Source organism: Gadus chalcogrammus, chromosome 11 (genome assembly GCF_026213295.1).
Source record: "Gadus chalcogrammus isolate NIFS_2021 chromosome 11, NIFS_Gcha_1.0, whole genome shotgun sequence".
NCBI classification, from domain to species: Eukaryota; Metazoa; Chordata; class Actinopteri; order Gadiformes; family Gadidae; genus Gadus; species Gadus chalcogrammus.
Window position 1 is genome coordinate 4508328 of NC_079422.1, and position 20971 is coordinate 4529298.

The window sequence follows — 20971 nt, forward strand, 5'->3', positions numbered from 1 at the left end:
CTACCAGCGTCACGAAACGGCTAAATAAATTACATTTACACGAAAGATCATTTCATCATTTCAACTTATTTATCATACATTCTAGGTTAGAAAGCCAGCTTGCAACTTCGGCAATATACCTCAAAATACGAGCTTGGTGAGTTTAAAAGAGCTAAGCTGTACGTGCCACTGGAGCTAATTATAAAGCACACGGCTAAAACTTTGTTTAGGTTTACCAGTGATTCAGTGACTGGCCTTCCGCTGTTTCCCAAAGCTGACCATGGCACTGCAGAATGCTGTCAGAAGGGAGGTGACTAACAAGGCCAGCCTCAATGGAGATGAGGAGGAGGAAGAGTCACCTGAGGTGAGAGACTCCCACTGGTCAACAGGTTTATAACACCACCTTTGTATATTCGTTCATAATCTTTCTCCTTATGCACAGGTAATACTGAGTGTGTTGGCACAACATGGACAAGTGGGCCTGTGCTTCTATGACAGCAAAGATTATACGTTGCATTATATGGCTGACACACCAGACAGCACTGACCTTAACCTGCTGGAAAGAGGTATAATGGCAAGGACGCGATGTGACACAACAACAAATGCAAACATGGCCTTGCCCTGCTACCACATGTCTTTTTGTTATTATATATATGTGTGTGTGTGTGTGGGGGGGGGGGGCAATAATCTAACCTTGTTTTGGTACTGATAGTATTATCTGTGTCCTTTCTCGGTTTTCTTTTTTGTTGTTTTGAAGTCATCCAAGAGATAAGTCCCCATGTCATTATCACGAGTGCCAAGCAGGAACGCAGCATGGTGCGCTTCATGCACACATTGGGTGAGCAGCCGGGATTGTTTTGTGTATCGGGACTGAAAAGTGTGACGTGGTATCTGACGTGGTTGGACTAATCAGTGTAATATATATAGTTTTCATACTATCCATTTCGAGCAGACAATAATGGAATAATTTTGTGTGGCTCTTGGGTATTGATACCACACACAAATTATCATTGTGGCTAAGATACCAGTACATGATATAAAGATCAGTCATATGCAATGTTAAAATACTTTTCTGTGTTTTCCCCTCACCCTTTACTGTACCCCAGGGTCAATTCCAGACTATAAACCGGAAGTGGTCACATATCCATGTGTGGACTTCGGTAAAAATAAATAAGACTAAACCTTTAATAAACATGCAAGGGTCTGATGTACTTTGAGATGGCGTTGTTGAATGGATGAATCACAGGACTGTTCAGGCCCCTGAAAGCCTCCTATGTGGCAGGTCTGGAGGTCAGTAAGCAGAGGCTTCTGTCTGCCCACCTTCCTTTTCTTCCTGCCTCCATCACAGACAGACTCTCCTATCTCACTTCCTACATGTCCTTCGACTCCCCCCTCATGGTGAGCTCTCACTGCCCACACAATGTCCTGTCAATACGTCCATCAGTGTGTGGATAGTCACCCCCTGTGTGTGTGTGTGTGTGTGTGTGTGTGTGTGTGTGTGTGTGTTTGTGTTTGTGTGTGTGTCTCTGTGTCCGTGGTGTGGTTACATGCATGTCTGCTGTGTGTGTGGTAGTTGCGGTCATTAGGTGCTCTCTTGAAATGCCTGGACAGGAGGAGAGTGGGTGTTGAGCTGGAGGACAGCAGTGTTGGGGTTCCGATCTTACAGTTTCACACCTACACATTGTAAGACACGCAAACACACACACACACATGTTCAAGAACACAGAGTATTTACGCAACCAACCCACCATGGACACTTCATTTGGAGCTATGGATTCTGAAATGTTTCGAGTATTTGCATTGATAGTTGCATATGTTCCTTTGTTTATGTTCAGTACGCACAGTAATTTGCACTCGCGTGGGAAATAATCAAGTAGTGTTTTTCCGCAGTTATATTTGGATGTTTTGTATTAACGCTGTCATAGTGCTGTTACTTATAAGTGTTTTTGCTTTAAAGTTCATATCAGTGAATCAGTTCTTATTAAAACATCAAACCAACTGTTTCAACAACATTGACTGCCGTTCCTCACCAGCACATCCTTGTGTTCCCTGGTGTCTGTCCACAGGGGGATTAAGGGCCTGCTAAATGAAGTCCAACTATCTCATTAAGATCTCTGTTGTCCTCTGATGGCCTCAACTGTTGTGTGTGTTTTTCCATTCTAGAACAGGTGTGGTGTATGTGGACAGAGACACATACAGGTAGGACGGCTCTAACAGAGTCCATGCACATCACTTTTGAAAAAATATTGATGATTGATTATATCACATAACAATATTTTAAATAAGTGAATATGGATTTCTTTTTTTGAATGTACGTGTTTCAGCGTTCTGCAGATCTTCAAGTCAGAGCTCCACCCTTCAGTGTACAAGATGCAGTCTGGCGAGAAGGAGGGCTTCAGTCTGTATGGTATTGAGATGTGACCTGTGCCGTGAGGAGTGGGCCAGTGTTCTCCTCAGATGTTGTCTTTGTCATATCTTACAAAACATCCTATGTCCTAAGTGTGTGTGTCTGTTTTGGTTGCAGAGATACTAAATCGCTGCAAGTGCAAGTTTGGCTCCAGACTGCTGCGGTAGGATTGGAAGACCAAAAACATTATGTCAATATAACTATGGTGGACATACGTAATGAGTTTAAATTTAATCCAAATTAAACAATCCAGGTCTCCTGTTTGCGTTATTTGCGGTGGTTCTGGGTCTTGTTGTGAAGATGAATACCATATTTTCTGACCAGCCAAGGACACAGAACCACCCTGATATAAACACAAACCAGTTGTTTTGCATTCAGTTTCAAATGACTATAATTCTATAATTCTTAAAGCACCAGTTGGCAGAAGAAAGCCAAAAGCACTGAGGTCTGGCATTGTGCTGATGGCATTCATTATTAACCATAAAAGTCCACCATGCCCTCTTTTGGTATACCTCCTCTTTTGAATAGATAGAATAAATAGATGAAATGTATGCTGTGAGATAACTGGTTGAAGAATGTGTTGTGGATTGAACACTTGTGTGTCATGTGTGCCAGCCGGTGGTTCCTGCGGCCCACCAGAGACATGGAGGTGTTGCACCGCAGGCAGGAGGCCATCCGCTTCTTTGCGTCACCGCGCAACTCTGACGTAGCCGGCACCCTGCAGTCCTTGTTGCGCAACATCCGGAACATTCCGGTACACTCTGATCCCTCGTTTCCATTTCAGCAGTGCTGTGTCCACCTGCACCGCGATAGTTATGCTATCACAGCTGCTAACGCCAGAAACTGTGTGTGTGTGTGTGTGTGTGTGTGTGTGTGTGTGTGTCAGACTCTCCTGCGCAGGATGTCTCTCTCACACACAAAAGTAACGGACTGGCAGAGTCTCTACAAGGTAGGAAGTGTGACGCTTTACAGAATAAAATCACAAATCCAACAAAATATAAAACTACACAAAATAAAGTTAATGTGTATGTGTATGTGTGTGCGCATTAGACGGTGTACAGTGCAGTGTGTATCAGGGACACGGTGCGTGTCTTGCCTCAGTCTGTTGGGCTCTTCCGTGAGATCAGCGAGGGTTTCTCTGATGACCTTCAACACATCGCCTCCCTCATAAGCAAAGTGGTCAGTTCTCGTTACGCAGAGCCATCTGCTGTCACGCCATCGTCCCTCGAACTCCCCATCTCGTTCTCTCTTCTTAAATCTCTAAAGCGCTCTGTCTTATGCACACAAACCCAAGACAGACATGCATATTATATTCATGGCACCTTGGATCAACCGTCCACAATGTGTGATCTGTGTTCTGTTTTCGTCGTGTGTAGGTGGACTTTGAGAGCAGCTCCACGGAGAACCGCTTCACCATCAAGCCGAACGTGGACCCTGCTATTGATGAGAGTAAGTCTGGACCTGCTGGTTCAAGAGCTGTCTTCAGTAAGCACAAAATACGATTGGATAAATGTTAAGTGTAAGGTGAAAGAGGTCTCAGCGAAGACTGTCTCCTCAGAAAAGAAGAAGATGATGGGTCTGTCGGACTTCCTGACGGACGTGGCCAGGAGAGAGCTGGAGCACCTGGACTCCCGCATAACCTCCTGCTGTGTCATTTACATTCCGCTGGTACTGCTTCATTCTACCTGTGGCCACAGTACCTAAATGAAGACGCCTTCAATCTAGTGTTTAGCTAGATTTAGATACTCACACAGTGAGGGGATCACGTTTGCATAGCAGACTTAATATTAATGGCTAACCCAGACTGAATCAAGTGGCTTGATATTTTATGAGGAATGTTAAACGTTATCCTTCACCTCTTCAGATAGGCTTTCTGCTGTCGGTGCCCCGGCTGCCCAGCATGGTTGAGAAGGAGGATTTTGAGATAGCGGGTCTGGACTTCATGGTGTGTGCCAAAGTGGATGGATATCTGGTTATCTGTATGTGTGTGCGCGTTTGTGTGTGTGTGTGTGTAAGAGCGTGCATATTTTCATGCATGTTTATGTGTGCACGGATGTGTAATTGTGTGTGTAGTTTCTGTCGGAGGAGCGTCTCCACTATCGCAGCCAGAGAACTAAAGAGCTAGACGACCTCCTGGGAGACTTACACTGTGACATAAGAGGTATGTCGGAAGAGGCTTCTGTGGGTTCCATCATTCACAGGTAATGAGTGTAGTCCATGGACTCTGGAGTGTGTTGAGTTTGGCTGCAGATGTGTTTGGTTACCTTTTTGTCAGACATGGAAACTGCAGTCATGACACAGCTGCAGACGGCTATCCTGGAGAAAAGTCCCTCCCTGTACAAGGTAGCTGTCGCATAACCTTTGCTAATACTCTTCTACGGTGGCACCTAATATGGAGGTGTACTGAGGTGGATGTGTGGTGTAAAGTGTATGTTCTGGAGGTGTAGTGAGGTGGATGTGTGTGCTGTAAAGTTTATAATCTGGAGGCTTGTGGTGGATGTGCGTGCTGTAAAGTATATGTTCTGGGGGTGTAGTGAGGTGGATGTGTGTGCTGTAAAGTTAATAATCTGGAGGTGTAGTGAGGTGGATGTGTGTGCTGTAAAGTATATGTTCTGGAGCTGTAGTGAGGTGGATAGGTGTGCTGTAAAGTTTATAATGTGGAGGTGTACTGAAGTGGATGTGTGCTGTAAAGTGTATAACCTGGAGGTGTACTGAGGTGGATGTGTGGGCTGTAAAGTTTATAATCTGGAGGTATACTGAGGTGGATGTGTGGGCTGTAAAGTTTATCATCTGGAGGTGTAGTGAGGTGGATGTGTGGGCTGTATAGGTGCTGGACTTGAGTGCAGAGCTGGACTGCCTGATGGCGATGAGCAGTGCCTCGCAGGAGTACGGCTACACCTCACCTAAACTAGCAGCCCACAGGAGGATACTTCTCACACAGGCCAGGTAGACAGGAGCACACACACAGAGTTGATCAGGATTAGATGGCCAAACTGACACATATACTTCCATCTTTCATTGAATGAGTGCAAGTTTAAGATCCAGGTTTGGCTTTGTATTCCAGACACCCACTGCTGGAGCTCTGCTCTCCTTTGTTTGTGGCCAACTCTTTCCAGAGCTCAGAGACCAATGGCAGAGTCAAGGTCATCACTGGGCCCAACTCGTCTGGCAAGAGTATCTACCTCAAACAAGTAGAGTAGATGCACAACAACTTCACTGCCTCTGACCTTCGGATTGTGTTTTTGCACACTGACTGCCACTGTGACCCTGGTTTTTTGTTTTCCAAATCCAAATCTATTTTTATATGCAAGCTCAGACAAGCATGTGACCCACTTGGGTATTGTGACCTCAGAAGTCAGACATTTAACCATATATACGCTAAATTACTAAATACTCTTCAATTGACTCAATAAGGTGGGCTTGGCAGTGTTCATGGCTCTCATTGGCTCAGATGTGCCAGCAAAGGAGGCAGAGATTGGTCTGGTGGATGGAATATTCACCCGCATGCAGAGCAGGGAGTCTGTGTCTGTAGGCCTCAGCACCTTCATGATAGACCTCAATCAGGTACACACACACACACACACACACACACACACACACACACACACACACACACACACACACACACACACACACACACACACACACACACACACACACACACACACACACACACATAAGTAGTTAATACTTACCACCACTTGGGTAGGTTTTTGAAAACATCAACTTCCGGTTGGGGGAGGGGGGGCGGGTGTTTCTAATGACGGCACTTCCGGTTGGTGTTGTTATGTCAAGGGACTTATTGTTATTATGTGTGATTTAATATAGGGCCTACGTTCTCCTCTCCTTATGGGGTCAGTTAGAGTGCAAGCCTGCTAGGTGTCGTGTGATGCGTTTTATGGCCATGTCTCTTCCTCTCTTTGCGTGTGTTGTCTTAAGGCCCTTAAGGCACAGCTTTCAATGCATTGTTTTGGTGTTTGGTGTTGTTCCTCGTCCCTCTGGTTAACGTCGCCAATAGCCAGAGGACTACATGTTTACCAAATGGTAAACAACCACATCCTCCATAAGCCATCCTAAGTATATGTGTGTGTGTGTGTGTGTGTGTGTGTGTGTGTGTGTGTGTGTGTGTGTGTGTGTGTGTGTGTGTGTGTGTGTGTGTGTGTGTGTGTGTGTGTGTGTGAGGTGTTCACCATAAGAGGGTCCGTTTGTGGATCACTTAGACAACATATTAGGAGTTACGACTCCTAATGGGGTATGGTGTTGTTCCTCGTCCCTCTGGTTAACGTCGCCAATAGCCAGAGGACTACATGTTTACCAAATGGTAAACAAACACATCCTCCATAAGCCATCCTAAGTGAATGGGTGTGTGTGTGTGTGTGTGTGTGTGTGTGTGTGTGTGTGTGTGTGTGTGTGTGTGTGTGTGTGTGTGTGTGTGCGTGTGTGTGTGTTTTGATATAATAAAGCGTTGAATATTATTATATGTAACCTCTTAATACACATATATATATATATATATATATATATATATATATATATAGTGGGCGTCGTATTATAGGGATGAGAATACGGTAAACAAGCCCATAATCTCCTGTATAGTAATATTCTATATAGATAGATAAATAAAGCATATCAGGGTTAAAAAGTGGTGTTCACCATAGGAGGGTCCGATGTTGGATCACTTAGAAAACATATAAGGAGTTATCATGATACTATTATCTGATGTTCTAATAATTTCATTTATTATAAGGGGGGTCTACGTTCTCCTCCCCTTATGGAGTCAACTAGAGTGCAAGCCTGCTAGGGTCGTGTGACGCGTTTTAATGGGATGCCTCTTCCTCTCTATGCATGTGTTGTCTTAAGGCACTTAAGGCACTTAAGGCACTTAAGGCACAGCTTTCAAGCAATGCTATGGTGTTTGGTGTTGTTCTATGCCCCCTCTGGTTAACGGCGCCAATAGCCGGAGGGTTACATGTTTACCATCGGGTAGACAACCACATCCTCCATAAGCCAGCCTAGGTGAAAGTGTGTGTGTGTGTGTGTGTGTGTGTGTGTGTGTGTGTGTGTGTGTGTGTGTGTGTGTGTGTGTGTGTGTGTGTGTGTGTGTGTGTGTGTGTGTGTGTGTGTGTGTGTGTGTGTGTGTGTGTGTGTGTGTGTGTGTGTGTGGGGGGGTGTGGGTGTGGGTGTGTGTGTGTGTGTGTATGTGTGTTTTGATATAATAAAGTGTTGAATATTATTATATGTAACCTCTTAATACATAGCTATATATATTCTATTATATGCGTTTATTATAAGATATATGTATTAACCTACGTATCATTAGTATAGTCTATTGTGTGAATGAGTAGGCGTAGGCCAATGGTATCTAGGCATGCGCACTAACGGCGTATCTATTGGTCGGGAGGTCATAACACTGGGGGTAGGTGTGTCGGGTATTCTGTGGATCACCTATAGGGGATATATATCGAACCAGTGCAGAATGAAGATAACCCTGATCCTCCAAACATTCTGATCCTCCAAACACCCTGATCCTCCAAAAGTCTGATCGCTAAGCTAAGCTAGTAGACTCGTCATAGCGGCTGCAGAATAAAGGAGAAGAAAGAAAAACAGCTACTACAACCTGTGCAACTATGCCTACTGACTGTAAGTATTCATATGAGTGTAATATGTTATTATTATTATTATTATTATTATTATATCATGACTATGACCATGTGTATACGTGGCCCATATCTGATTGATGCATAGTTTTTCCGTAGTGATTTCTGACGTCGGCTATGAGAGCTTGAAAAGGCCTCAGGGTCCACGCGCACGTAAGATGATTTCATAGCAACGTATAATATATAGATCCCTCTCACTCTCTATCATTATTATTATTATCGGCTATAATATATGCACATAGAATAACCGCTAAATCGTATGTTTCTGTCGTGTAGCAGGTGCTGATATTCGGTTGAATAATCGAAGAAAGATACTCGGTGATCGGACCAATGTGGGGGCCAGCAGTAGTTATGGTGAGTTATTAGTACACACACTATTATCATACATGTATTACATCTATTTTATTGTGCATTTAATAATGAATAAAAAAAAAATAATAATAAAGACCAGCCAACCCTAACCCCTGTATACTTTTGTTTTTTCTGTTTTTTTTATTTTTATTTATTGGTTTACGTATAGTACCTATCGTGGATGGTGTGAAACAGTGGACCCCTGGATCAAACCGTCTAACCAAGAAAAATCTCAAAAGACCCAATCTAGGACCGGCTCTACCTCTACCCAGCTCGCCGCTAACAGTGGTGCAACAGCAGATCCCTTATAAAAAGGGACGCAAGGACACCACACATAGTGTTTTAACTCCAGAGAATTTTAACTTGGTTCTCCATGCTGTTATAAACCCTAAAATCGCCCACCACGGGGGTGGATGGTCTGAGTCCAAACAGCCGTTGATTGATACATCGGTTGTACCTGTGTCTGAGCCGCCTGCAGAGACCGTTACTGTACAGCCGGATGGAGGCATTCAGCATGGTAGGAAATTAAAGAAAAAATGTATATGCTATAGAGGGGGGGATGAACATGATGGGGTGTGATATTGATTATGTCGATTTCTTTTTTCTATTACAAACAGTCCTTGGAGACCCTCAGGATGCACCACTACCAGAACTGACCGATGAGGATCTCGAGGGTCTTACCGACGTTCCGTTGTGGCCCTCACAGCTGTTGGAACAGCTCGACTTCACTCCCGCTCATTGGATAGACCCTCCAGCTACTTCCGTAGTGGGTACCGCCAGGGCAGAGCCTGTAAACCATCAGCCTGCAGCCCCCGCCTCTGGATCACGACCCATCCTCATCCAGGCCTCTATCCACAATCCACCAGGCACTGTGAGTCGTCCCACCGCCAACGGAGCAGTGGCTACGCTGCTACCCGACGGCTCAGAGGCTGCTGATGAATACATTGCGGGTGGTCCATGTACCAACTGTTGTAAGGATTGTGTCGGTAAATTAACCTTGGTAACTACAGCAGTTGATGTAAACTCCTCAACCATTGGTCGTCAGTGTAAACTGGGTGCATTGTCTGTGAAACGTATTGACAGCAGATTTCAGACTGTCGAAGCGCAAACGGCGCAGTCACTCGAGATCATCGGGGAAATCAAGGACGAGCTAGTGCGTTACGGTCTGGCTATAAAATCAATACAGCAGCAGATTTTGGTTGTCGAGGCAGCAGTGCGTGTTAACACTCTGGCCTTGGATAGGGGGCTTCTGATATCTAATATGGCGCGGAAAATTTGGCTAATTGAAACTACGGCGCAGGATAACATCAGGGCCTACAAGGCCATGTCTGCCCGGATGACTATCATGAATGATGCTCTGGATATGCTTACGATGAATCGTTAGTATTTGATTTGTGGTTTTGGGGTGTTCTTTTTATTATTATTTTTTTTGTTTGTTATCTTTTTCGTTTATTCTGTGGAGAGGATATTTTTGTTTTAAACTGAACGTAATAAAAACTTTTTTCTTTTAATATCTGACTAAATAACTTTTTTTTTTTTTTTTATCTATTGGCATAAAAACTATAGCTAAACACAATGCATAAAGCTATTAGCCCCAGAAAAAGGAAATTCAAATCTGTAGACGGTAATCCCAAGAGACGGCGTAGATCTGATAGCGGGGGTAGCATTATGGATGTAGATCTTGAAGAGATGGCTATGAGGTATGATACACCCGGCGATACGTCTGTAGACCGTGTGGGGGGTGGGGGCATGAGTGCTGAAGGTGGTTTAGACATGCGGGAAATACGTGCTGACATAGCTAGAACTAGACGTGTGTTAATTGATGCTGATGTAGGGGGTAATAGAATGACGGAGGCCCTAGACAGGGCTGCTATGATAAATGTTTCGAACGATCCATGTGCAGATGGCGGGAAGATGTGTGTGGGGTTAGATGTCCCCGACACAAGGGATGTGTTGTATGCGGCGGCATACACCAGAGATGTACTTAACACTGTCGATGGGTGGCTGGCTAGTGTACAAGAGAGGCTAGACATAGCCAAGCAGATAGACATAACATCACCGATAGATGTATTGCATGTGTCGCAACGTGACAAAGGGGATGGTGAGGGTTTTCAGGAACCCCTGGAGGCTGCAGGGGGTAGGACTGGTGACTCTATAGAGTCGAATATACAGGACGGTGGCGGGGGTGGTGGTGGTGGTGGCGGTGTTGTTGACGTTGATGGTGACGATGGCGGTGCTGATGTTGTTGGCTGTGGTGATGATGATGATGGTGGTGATGATGTTACACCTGTGCCTATGGCGGCGGGTGATGATGATGACGAGTTGCATACTAGATTATTTCCCCGCTTTAACGGTTTTGAGGTTAGACAGACCATTGATCTGAGAAGTATATCCCTTGAAAATGTACAAGAGGTCCCTGATTTGATCAGGGAGAGGCTGTCGGGGGTTATAACAAACTGTTCACAAAGTACAGCCGACGGTAGTGTCTTAAACGTTGTTTTGAGAGGGCCTTCATTGGCTGCTGATGTGCAGGCTGTGCTCGTGGCGGGTGATGATTACAATGCGGATTTGTTTATGGATCATATTAGCCAAGTCATACAGAGTAACGACACAGGTCTGACGGATGATGTGTTAGAGCTGGTGGTCACAGGGGTCCATAACAAACGGGGTGGTGGGCGTTTGAAGTTAAAATCAATTCCCTATGATGAGATCATAAACAAGAAGAAATTAAATCTCTACACACCTAGTAACACACATAACAATTTGTGTTTCTCACTATGCATGATACATTTTCTGCAGGAGGGGGTAGCTGGAGGCAGTACAGTGCCCGACGAGACTAATTTGGAGGCGGCTCGCAAATTACACAGGGAGCTGGGGTACGGTCCAGATCACTCTGTGGGTTTCTCGGATGTTTTCAAATTTGAGAGACATCTAGATGTTAAAATCTTGATATTTCATCATAATGATGCATTCAAGAAGCTGGAGATGTTCCAGACGCATATGGGCCAACATCCTAAAACAATATGGTTGTACCTGCATGATAACCATTATCATTGTATAGTGAACCGCACGGCTTTCTTTGGTACGCGATATGTGTGTGAATATTGCTACAAGGCCCACGAGACAATTCTATTCCACAAATGCCCGATCCATTGCAATGTGTGTCTGACAGTGTGCGATAGCCAGGGAGGTCGTACTATAAAGTGCACGGACTGTAGTCGTATATGCCGCTCGCAGGTCTGCTATGCCATACATAAGCAACATTCGGCCGTACATAAAATGATACCGTGTGAAAAGATCAAATACTGTAATCAGTGTTGTAGACAGTATATCATACCGAAGAAGAAAAAGAAGAGGGGGGAGGAGGAGGAGGAGGAGGAGGAGGAGGAGGGGGAGGAGGGGGAGGAGGAGGAGGAGGAGAAGGCCTATAAAGGGCATGTATGCAGCGTGTCAAAGTGTCATCACTGCGGTGAACCGATACTCAGCGACACTGTGCATGAATGTTTTATTCAGCCGTACGACCGCCTTAAGAAACGCAAGCGCAAGGGTCGACGCAAAGGTCGGGGGAACCGTTATACGACGGCTGCACCTGTAGATGATGATGATGATGCTGATAATAGCCGTTTATCTGATGATTACATATTTTATGATTTCGAAACGCGCGTGCATGAGGGTCGACACGAAGCAAACTTTGTGGCTGCTAAGACTTCTGAAGGCGAGGAATGGTATGCTAGCGGTACAGATTGCGTGGGAAAGTTTGTGAGACGCTACAGAACAGGGGCTTATAGGTTGTTTACATTCATTGCGCACAACGCATCAGGCTTCGACAGCTATCTCGTTCTGGAATACATGACCAAGCAGGGTATTGTACCCTTTATAGTCATGAAGGGTAGCAGAGTCGTTATGATGCGCGATGATGCCTACAGCCAGAGATGGGTCGACTCATTCAGCTTTTTCCCCATGCGGTTGGCTAAAGCACCGGAGGCGTTGGATTTTGAAGATATGGCGAAAGGTCATTTTCCTCATAAATTTAACACGCGGGCCAACGAGTCTTATGTCGGTGCATACCCTGAGATCTCATATTATGGTTATGATTCCATGACTAGCGATCAAAAGACAGATTTCGCTTTATGGTACAGATCTGTAAGGCACAAAAAATTTGACATTCAGAAACAGCTGCGCCGCTACTGTGTCAACGATGTGAGGATCCTGCACACGGCGTGCGGGATCTACAGGGACAATTTCATAGAGTGTGCAACTATAGACCCCTTTGCATATGCCACTCTGGCTTCGGCGTGCATGGCCACCTTCAAAAAGTCGTTCTTGAAAAAATACGTCTTGGCGTTGACCTACGAGGGGGTCTATCGGAAAAAGCAAAAGTCGTTCTCATGTGCATCCATCCAGTGGCTTGAATATCTATCCCACTCCAATAACCTGGAGATTCAGCACGCTCTCAAGCACGGGGAGGCTGAATATGGTCCATTCTTCCTAGATGGATATGCCCCGGCTATAAACACAGCCTATGAATTTGCAGGATGCTTTTATCACGGGTGTGAACGGTGCTACAACGCTGGTCATAAGAATCCTGTCGTCAAAAAGACCTATGGTGAATTATGGTTGCAGTTTCACCTCAAAATCACGGCCCTCAAAAGAGATCATGGCTTAAGAGTTGTGGTCATGTGGGAGTGTGAGTGGCACAGACTGAAAAAGACAGATGCTACAGTGCAGGCCTTCTTGGCTACTCTGAAGATACAACCCAGGATTGATCCTCGCGACTCTCTCTATGGGGGTCGCACCAATGCCATCAAAATGTACCACAAGGCCGAGCCCGGTGAGAAAATACGCTACTATGACTTTACCTCTCTCTACCCCACAGTACAGGCCCGCTGTCCATATCCTATAGGACACCCCAAGATCATTTTCAGGAATTTTGGTCCTTTGGACGGGTATTTCGGCATCGTCAAATGCACTGTGTTGCCCCCCAGAGGTCTTTACCATCCTGTGCTCCCTTACAGGTGTCATGGAAAGCTGATGTTTCCCCTCTGTGGTACATGTGCCACAGAGCTCAATCAGACAGACGCATGTCATCACGGCGACGATGAAAGGGCTCTGACAGGTACATGGGTGACTTTAGAGGTAGAAAAGGCCGTGGAAAAGGGGTACGTGATAATACAGATGCATGAAGTATGGCACTACCCCAAGCAGTCAAAGTCTCTGTTTAAAGGGTATGTCAAAACGTTTCTCAAGCGTAAACAGGAGGCTTCAGGATACCCCAGCACAGTGGATACTGCGGAGAAACAGCAGGCATATGTGCAAAACTATCTGGTTAAGGAAGGCATACAGCTGGATCACGACAACATGAGCGTCAACAAAGCCATGCGTAATTGCAACAAGTTGATTCTCAACAGCCTGTGGGGTCGCTTTTCGCTACGCCCAGACCTACCCACTTGTGAGCTAATTGCAGCACCTGAAAGGTTCACCCAGCTCATGTTCAGCGACAGCTATCACATTAGCCACTTTTGTTTTGTTTCTGATGAGGTGGCCCTTGTACAATGGAAACACAAAGATGCCCGTCTCGAAAGGGCTCGGGATGTTAACGTGATTGTGGGGGCTGTGACTACGGCCCATGCCAGGCTCATGCTCTATGACCTTCTAGACAAATTACAGGAGCGTATCCTCTATTGTGACACAGACAGCATCATTTTTGTTTCTAAGGAGGGTGATTGGGTACCCCCTTTAGGTCCTTATCTGGGCGACTTGACCGACGAGATAAATGATGGCGATCGGTACGGTACCGAGCAGGAGGATTACATTAGCGAATATGTCTCAACAGGTCCTAAAAGCTATGCCTACCACACACGTCAACACAAGTCTGTAGTCAAATGCAAAGGGGTGACTTTAAATGCAGCAAATGCTATAGTGGTCACCCAGCAGACACTGAAATGTCTAATCGATGATTTTGTCAACAATCGACCACAAACCCGCGACATCACCACCACGGTAGATACCATTCAAAGGAATAAGAATAAGCTTCTGCTTAAAAACGCTACTGTGGTTAAACGACTTAGGGTGGTTTACAACAAACGCAGGGTTTTTCCCGACTACACCACGCTTCCTTATGGCTATTAACCATTTTGTTTTATAGCGTCCAAATGATCCCTGTTTTTCTTCTTCTTCTTCTTCCACATAGTTTTTTATGTCTTTTTATATTATTCATTTTGTATTTTGAGGTGGTATGCATATTGTGTTATGTTGTGTTGTGTTATGTTATTAACTATTTGGTTTTGATTTATTGTTTTCAAATTGATCCATGTGTTTTTCTCCTTTTAATCTTTTTTATTTGAATCATACATTTAACAATCATGTTAAATGTATATGTATCATGATGTATATGTATATACTTTTATACTCGTCATGCATTAATGATGAATGTGTTAATAATCATGCATGTGTTAATAAAGAATGTTAACTTTCACATGTTTCACTGTTCTATGGTCACAAGGCAGCCGGCCGTCAGAGGGGATGCACACAGACCGCAGAGATGGCTGTTGCACACGCTACGTTTGATCCTAGGCTACAGCACCCGTTCAGCATGGTAGTATCGGGACCGTCAAACAGCGGCAAAACCTACTTTGTCAAAACAGTCATTGAAAATATGGATCGGTTATTCTCAGAAAAGATTGAAAATATAGTATATATTTATTCATGCTGGCAGCCCATATACGATGATCTGCTTAAAATAAGGAACATTCACTTTATAGAAGGGATCCCCAAATCTCTATGCGATGATACAGTCTTACCAGTCCATACTAGAAATCTGCTCATTATTGACGACTTGATGAACGACGCATGCAATAATTTAGAGGTTCAGTACGTTTTTACCAAATATGTACACCATCGTAATCTCAGTTGTATGTATCTGGTCCAGAATTTATTCATGCAGGGTAAAACCAGCCGTACAATTAGTCTAAATACCAATTACATGGTTTTGTTTAAGAACCCACGTGACAAATATCAGATTATGCTGATAGCCAAACAGATGTTTCCGTGTAAGACAAAATATTTTCTAGAAGCCTTTAACGATGCTACCGACATGCCTTATGGGTATCTGCTTGTAGACTTTAAAGCCATGACCCCAGACAACATGAGACTTAGAACAGATATATTGTCGGACCGGCATGTTGTATACACTCAGAGAGTAAAGTGATTAGCCCCAAAAGACCATGTCCTCACGTATAAGCAGAAATCGTGAACGTCTTAAGCAACTATATAAAGCACCTCCAGCACAGCGTAAAGCTATCCTCAGGACAGCCAACACCGACTTTATCAACTCACTGTGTGAAATAGCCTTGAACATTTTACAAGGCAAAATACCACTAACCCCCCGTCAGCATACGAAATTGCGTAGACGAAAGAAGGACCTCAGAATACTCGCCAATAAAAATGTACTAATATCTAGAAAGAAAAGACTAATTAATCAGACTGGTGGATTTCTTCTACCCCTGCTGTCTGTGGCCGTACCGTTGTTTACAAGCCTGTTCTCAAGAGGAGGGTGATTATAATGGATCATACGCACAAGATGTATCTAGTTCCTCAACATCAACTCGATGCCTTAAAGCATACCCAACCCAGGGATTCTGTTAGACAGACTGCTGAAAATGAGCTGGATAAGGCCATTGCGACGGTGTTGAACACTCCCGATACAGACCTATATGAAAAAGCTGCCAGGTACGGAGCGGTCCTGCAGCGTTATCTATCCATGGTGAAACAAGGACAGCGTGAGCATGGAGAATTAACTCTGTCACTTGCGGATGGGGGCCCAGTTCATACACCTGTGGCGGCACAGTATGGTGTTGATGACGATGATGGCATCGGCGATCATATTTATAAGGATATAATGAAACATATACCCGTCAGAAGCAAGAGCAACACCAGACATATCCTGGACTCTTTAAAGAAATCTAAAAATGTCTCATGGACGGACAAGGGGGAACTCGTTTTACAAGGCGAAACTATTAAGGGGTCCCATATGTTTGATCTGTTAAAGAATGTTACCGCCCCATACCATGTTGTCGAATCTGTCAGACCACAGGGATGGAATGTATTTCTGAAATTTTTAGCCAGTAATAATATACCTCTATCGGCTATCCCTAATAAACAGCTCAGACAAACTGTAGACATGTATAAGTATACACCCTCAACTATGGGTGACTCTGCGGCGGCAGCTATGCCTGTCTCATCTGGTAAAAGGAGGAAACGTAATCAGACATTGCCATCTATTACCTCCCCTGGAATGCCTATGGCCGAGTGGATACCATTTTGATTTTCTTATGTATCTTTATGTATATGTTATAGCCGTAAAAATAAAAGAAAAAACAGTACGACTGGAAATGTAATCAAATCATTGTTTTATTTTTTATTATCATACCAAACACCACACATGTTACGTGCTACATCCGCATATACATGACTGCACACATGACATATCATGTTCATCACAGACACTAGGTTGTACACGGCCAACAAAATCATAAACCTTTTCATCATTACGGGGTAGATTATCTCCGTACATTTTCAAAAACTTTTGATAGGATACACCTTTTTGCATATTAAACAAGAAAAAAACACAATGTTGCCCACATGCGGTACTTGATGGATCTTGGACCTGTTGTGTAGAATGAACTACATCTATACAGTGCTGATCGAGAAAACGCTGTATGGTCTCAGGAAACTCAGAGTATGAGGGAGGGTTGCCGTAGGAGTCGAAAAAGTATCCCTGGCTCTCAGCCGTAATATATATAGCTAGCCAATGGGCCCCGGCCATGTGTGAAGGTTCGGTGTTGATCACCAGCATTGCAGGCCTCTGACGAATTTCCCGGGGTAGATGATTACACGGCAACGCACCAAGAAAATAAGCCTTGTGGGCCATTTTCTGACACACTGCTGTCAGCTCTATAGTATTCATATCGCAACGTCTTTTCAGTAATAGTCCAACAACACCTGCCGTCTATTTGATATCTCTATAACAGAATCATAAACTGCATAACATATCAAATTGACCGTTGTAGCCAGCGCTGCTCTAAATCGTGCTTCTAGCCTCACATTCCCTGTTCGGACTAGCGATACATGTTGTCCACAACCCTCGTCCGCCTCAAGGTTGAAACAAAATAATGCATACCCATCTCCAAATTCCTTATGATTAATTGCTATTTCTCTATCTTTGAGCTGACGACCTGTAGCCTGAATGAGCTGAAAATATTCTCGGGTGTACAGTCCGTTTCTAAAGTCAGGCTGGAAGGGTTTAGCAGGATAGGCCTGACCGTCGCAGTATAGGGATAAAAACTCAATGCCGAAATGCTGGAATCTGAAAGGATTCCTAGCGTAACTCCCTGTGAATGCTTCGTTATTCACAAAACCTATAATAACCATCTTGGGTATTTGTCCTAGAAATAGATTATCCTGTGTGCATATTCTGCTGCCTGCAGCAATGGAAACATTCTTTAGACACACCCTATCAACGGGGTATTTGACATTAGCTTGGTTTAACGCCCTGGCATGGGCCAGCTTGATGCCTGGTGCTATCGCTACCTTTTTAATGAAAACATTTGCAGACACTATAGATACACGGTAGTCCGCAGCACCATCGGACATCAGACAGAAATTATTTTTTGCTCTAATGAATCTCATGCGTAGATCAACTCCGTTAATCAACAGTTTCTCCTGAAAAAACATATCGACGTGTATAGGGGCTATTAGTTCGACTATACGACTTCGACCCGTATATTCGCTCCTAGTCGTTAAGCCTAGATTGAGGCCTCCAGGAAGAATATCGTCCATATGACCGTGGGTGTCTTTCTGGAATAGACCACATCCAAATTGGGTGTCTAATGTCCCGTTTCCATAGTTTAGCAAGCATTCTATAATGCCTCTGTACGGATAGGTGTTTGACGACTGGGTGATAAGCCTATCACCCAGAGTAATATCTACTTGGGAGAATAACGTGCATCCTGGATAGTTAATCAGTCCCACGGGTGCCGCCGGAGCCAAGTCTGTTCCATCAGGATTAGTAATCTTGATCCTCAGGTGTAAATATGTATTGTTTAGGTCTATATAGTCTTCGCTACTGGCCGATACAAAGAACTCTATGGGTCCACCATCTGTTAGTGCCGATAGCGGGGGTATTTCAATATATGTACTTTTTTCTATCGAAGTCTGCGTCATCGGCAGGGAGAAGAGATCCAGTTCGCTCTTAATACATTCGTCTGACATGTTATGTAGCAACGCCATTGTTATTCAGCCCCTGCTATACTAGATGAATATATCGTTAGCCGCCCCTCTAAAACGACGGTTTGACACCTTCCTGATCCTTTTAGGTTTGGCTCTCTTTTTGATAGGTGCCGCTCTTTTATTCTGTTTACGACGTCGTGCCGGTGCACGGGTACGCCCAGCCCCTATAGGAGGATACTTTGTTGCTCTTCTGGCATATACCCTCATGCCTGACCCCTGCTGTTTGGGCGTAGATGCAGCATGGGCTATGTTGGTCATAACGTCGCCTATAATATGTTTAGCAGCAGTCTTCAGATGAGGCTTTGCTATGCTAACTCCTCGCCTAAGTAACGGAATAGCCATTCTAAAGAGGCTACGGAACATCCCTCCGATGCCGGCACCATATTGTGTGCTGCTACCCTCATAGCCAGGTAGCCCACTCCCTGCTTGGTTTAAATAATACTGAACATATTTGTTCTCGTCGTAAGGCGGTCTATACCCCCTCATCCCTAGATAGAGCTATGAATTCTACTGTTTTACAGGTCTAAAATGCAGCTTGAGTATCACTTTACCATATGTGAATTTTATATTTGTATTCTGGTCAGACTTTAGATCGATTTCAATATCTCCAAGAGGGTCTCGGGCTACGTGTACGTAATGCGGCTTGTCGAACATGTGAATGCAGTGTCTCCTGCTGGTGTCGGTTATATTAATACTCCTTAGCAGGGGGACATAACTATCTCCGACCAACTGATGGTCGACAATGTCGCTATATATGAACATGTTGTAACACCCCCCGTGTATATCGGTGGGATGGGGGGCGTATGTTGCATACGTTTTATGGGCTGGTAGCTTGACCCCTGCATCGAAACCCAACATAGCAGCCAGTTTTCCTCTAAAGACGATAGATAGGTGATCGTCTCCTTCTACATAAATGCGGTTTCTAATACCTTCATGATGTAGTATAACGCTACCGCCAGGATTATATTTGGCCCAAGTCTTGTTGATTTGTAGTAATAACGATCCGATACTCTCATAAAGTCCACCAACTAATAGACATGATGTCCTATGACCCGTTTTACTATTGGCAACGGTCATAGTAGCGTCCTCGGCAGGAAAACTATGCCAGCTGCATGGGTACTGAGCTTCAATTAGGCCTACTTCATAGGGCTGCTTGGTGTGTATAGATTTTGCTAATTTAGTTCTAAAATTCCATATCTTATTTTGTGGGTAGATCCCTAGCGATGCATTACTCGCCAGAGTCACATAGAAACCCCCAGACACCTCCTTATCCATAGTACACTCTGGCTATACTGGGTTGTATGTCTCTTTACGCGTCGACTAGTGTCTTTTCAGAAACCCATGAATTGAAGGCATCCGGCCATCCCAGCCATTTGACATATAATAGATTCTTAGACCCCGCCCTTTTTCTATCTATAATCTTTTCTATTTTATACACTTTGTTTTTAGACACTATAACTTTTTGTAGCTCTTTTTCATAAAATGTTCCCTGGACGGGGGCGTCTGCATAGTCATGCAGCTTGTAGACTGGAGGATACCTCGCTATGCGTTGTGATATTACAAAATATTCATCTGTAAATGTCTGCTCATACCCCTTTCGAAATGTAGCTCTGGCTTTTGAAATTCTAACCGTGTCACCAACATCATATCTAAACACCACCAACGGCTCTTGAGTGGTTTTGTATAGTGTGTTAAACACCATTTTCTCATTATTTTGATCAACACTGACAGGTGTCATTTTTATCGATCTATGGTATGAATGGTTATAAGCATGGACCATATCCTGTAGTTTATCCACATATCGTTTGGAGTTGGCAGCTGTTAAATATCTCCACATGCGGGTTTTCAGAGTCCTGTTGAAGCGCTCCACTATGCTGGCCTTGGTCTCGTTAGATGTAGAGAAATGGTTGACATTGTACCGCTCCATCAAACGCTGAAAGATCTTGTTATAAAATTCTTTGCCAGCGTCAGTCTGCAATTTATCGGGGGTACGCCCTTCGCTGAGAATATCATCAAAAGCTTTAGCGACGTCGATAGCCCTCTTGGACGGTAATGGACGAACCCATGCATGTTTTGAGAATACATCGATGCACGTCAACAGAAAATGCACACCATCATTTTCGGGTGCGTACTCTGACATATCCACTAAATCAGCCTGGAACTGTCTATCTACCCCACTACCCAATACTCTATTTCTGCGGAAATGTATCGGTGCAGGTACATGCAGAGTGTAGGGATCCTGTTTCAGCAGCCATTTCTTGATATATTTTAGAGGAGGTACTACACCCTC

The 20971-nt window shown here is 44.3% G+C and overlaps 1 protein-coding gene and 1 long non-coding RNA gene across 7 annotated transcripts in view; both read left to right on the forward strand.

Annotated features, from left to right (window-relative positions):
* The window catches only part of msh5 (mutS homolog 5), a 25337-nt gene continuing 4366 nt past the window's right edge, over positions 1-20971 (forward strand). For 2 of the 6 annotated variants that reach the window (XM_056602383.1, XM_056602388.1), the window contains exons 1-21: positions 1-136; positions 254-343; positions 422-545; positions 737-817; positions 1086-1139; positions 1262-1377; positions 1553-1662; positions 2143-2178; positions 2304-2386; positions 2504-2549; positions 3002-3140; positions 3273-3335; positions 3437-3565; positions 3763-3835; positions 3945-4054; positions 4251-4331; positions 4460-4547; positions 4662-4729; positions 5214-5332; positions 5451-5577; positions 5801-5950. In XM_056602383.1, the coding sequence (XP_056458358.1) occupies positions 260-343; positions 422-545; positions 737-817; positions 1086-1139; positions 1262-1377; positions 1553-1662; positions 2143-2178; positions 2304-2386; positions 2504-2549; positions 3002-3140; positions 3273-3335; positions 3437-3565; positions 3763-3835; positions 3945-4054; positions 4251-4331; positions 4460-4547; positions 4662-4729; positions 5214-5332; positions 5451-5577; positions 5801-5950 (1881 nt within the window). In that variant the 5' untranslated portion in view covers positions 1-136; positions 254-259. Of the gene's footprint in view, positions 137-209; positions 344-421; positions 546-736; positions 818-1085; positions 1140-1261; positions 1378-1552; positions 1663-2142; positions 2179-2303; positions 2387-2503; positions 2550-3001; positions 3141-3272; positions 3336-3436; positions 3566-3762; positions 3836-3944; positions 4055-4250; positions 4332-4459; positions 4548-4661; positions 4730-5213; positions 5333-5450; positions 5578-5800; positions 5951-20971 lie in introns of those variants that run through there. The other 4 variants (XM_056602384.1, XM_056602385.1, XM_056602386.1 and 1 more) reach the window with 4 other exon arrangements.
* LOC130391998 (uncharacterized) lies at positions 8143-8658 on the forward strand. The gene is made up of 3 exons (XR_008896958.1): positions 8143-8196; positions 8320-8397; positions 8564-8658. It is a non-coding gene; the product is annotated as an uncharacterized LOC130391998 (long non-coding RNA).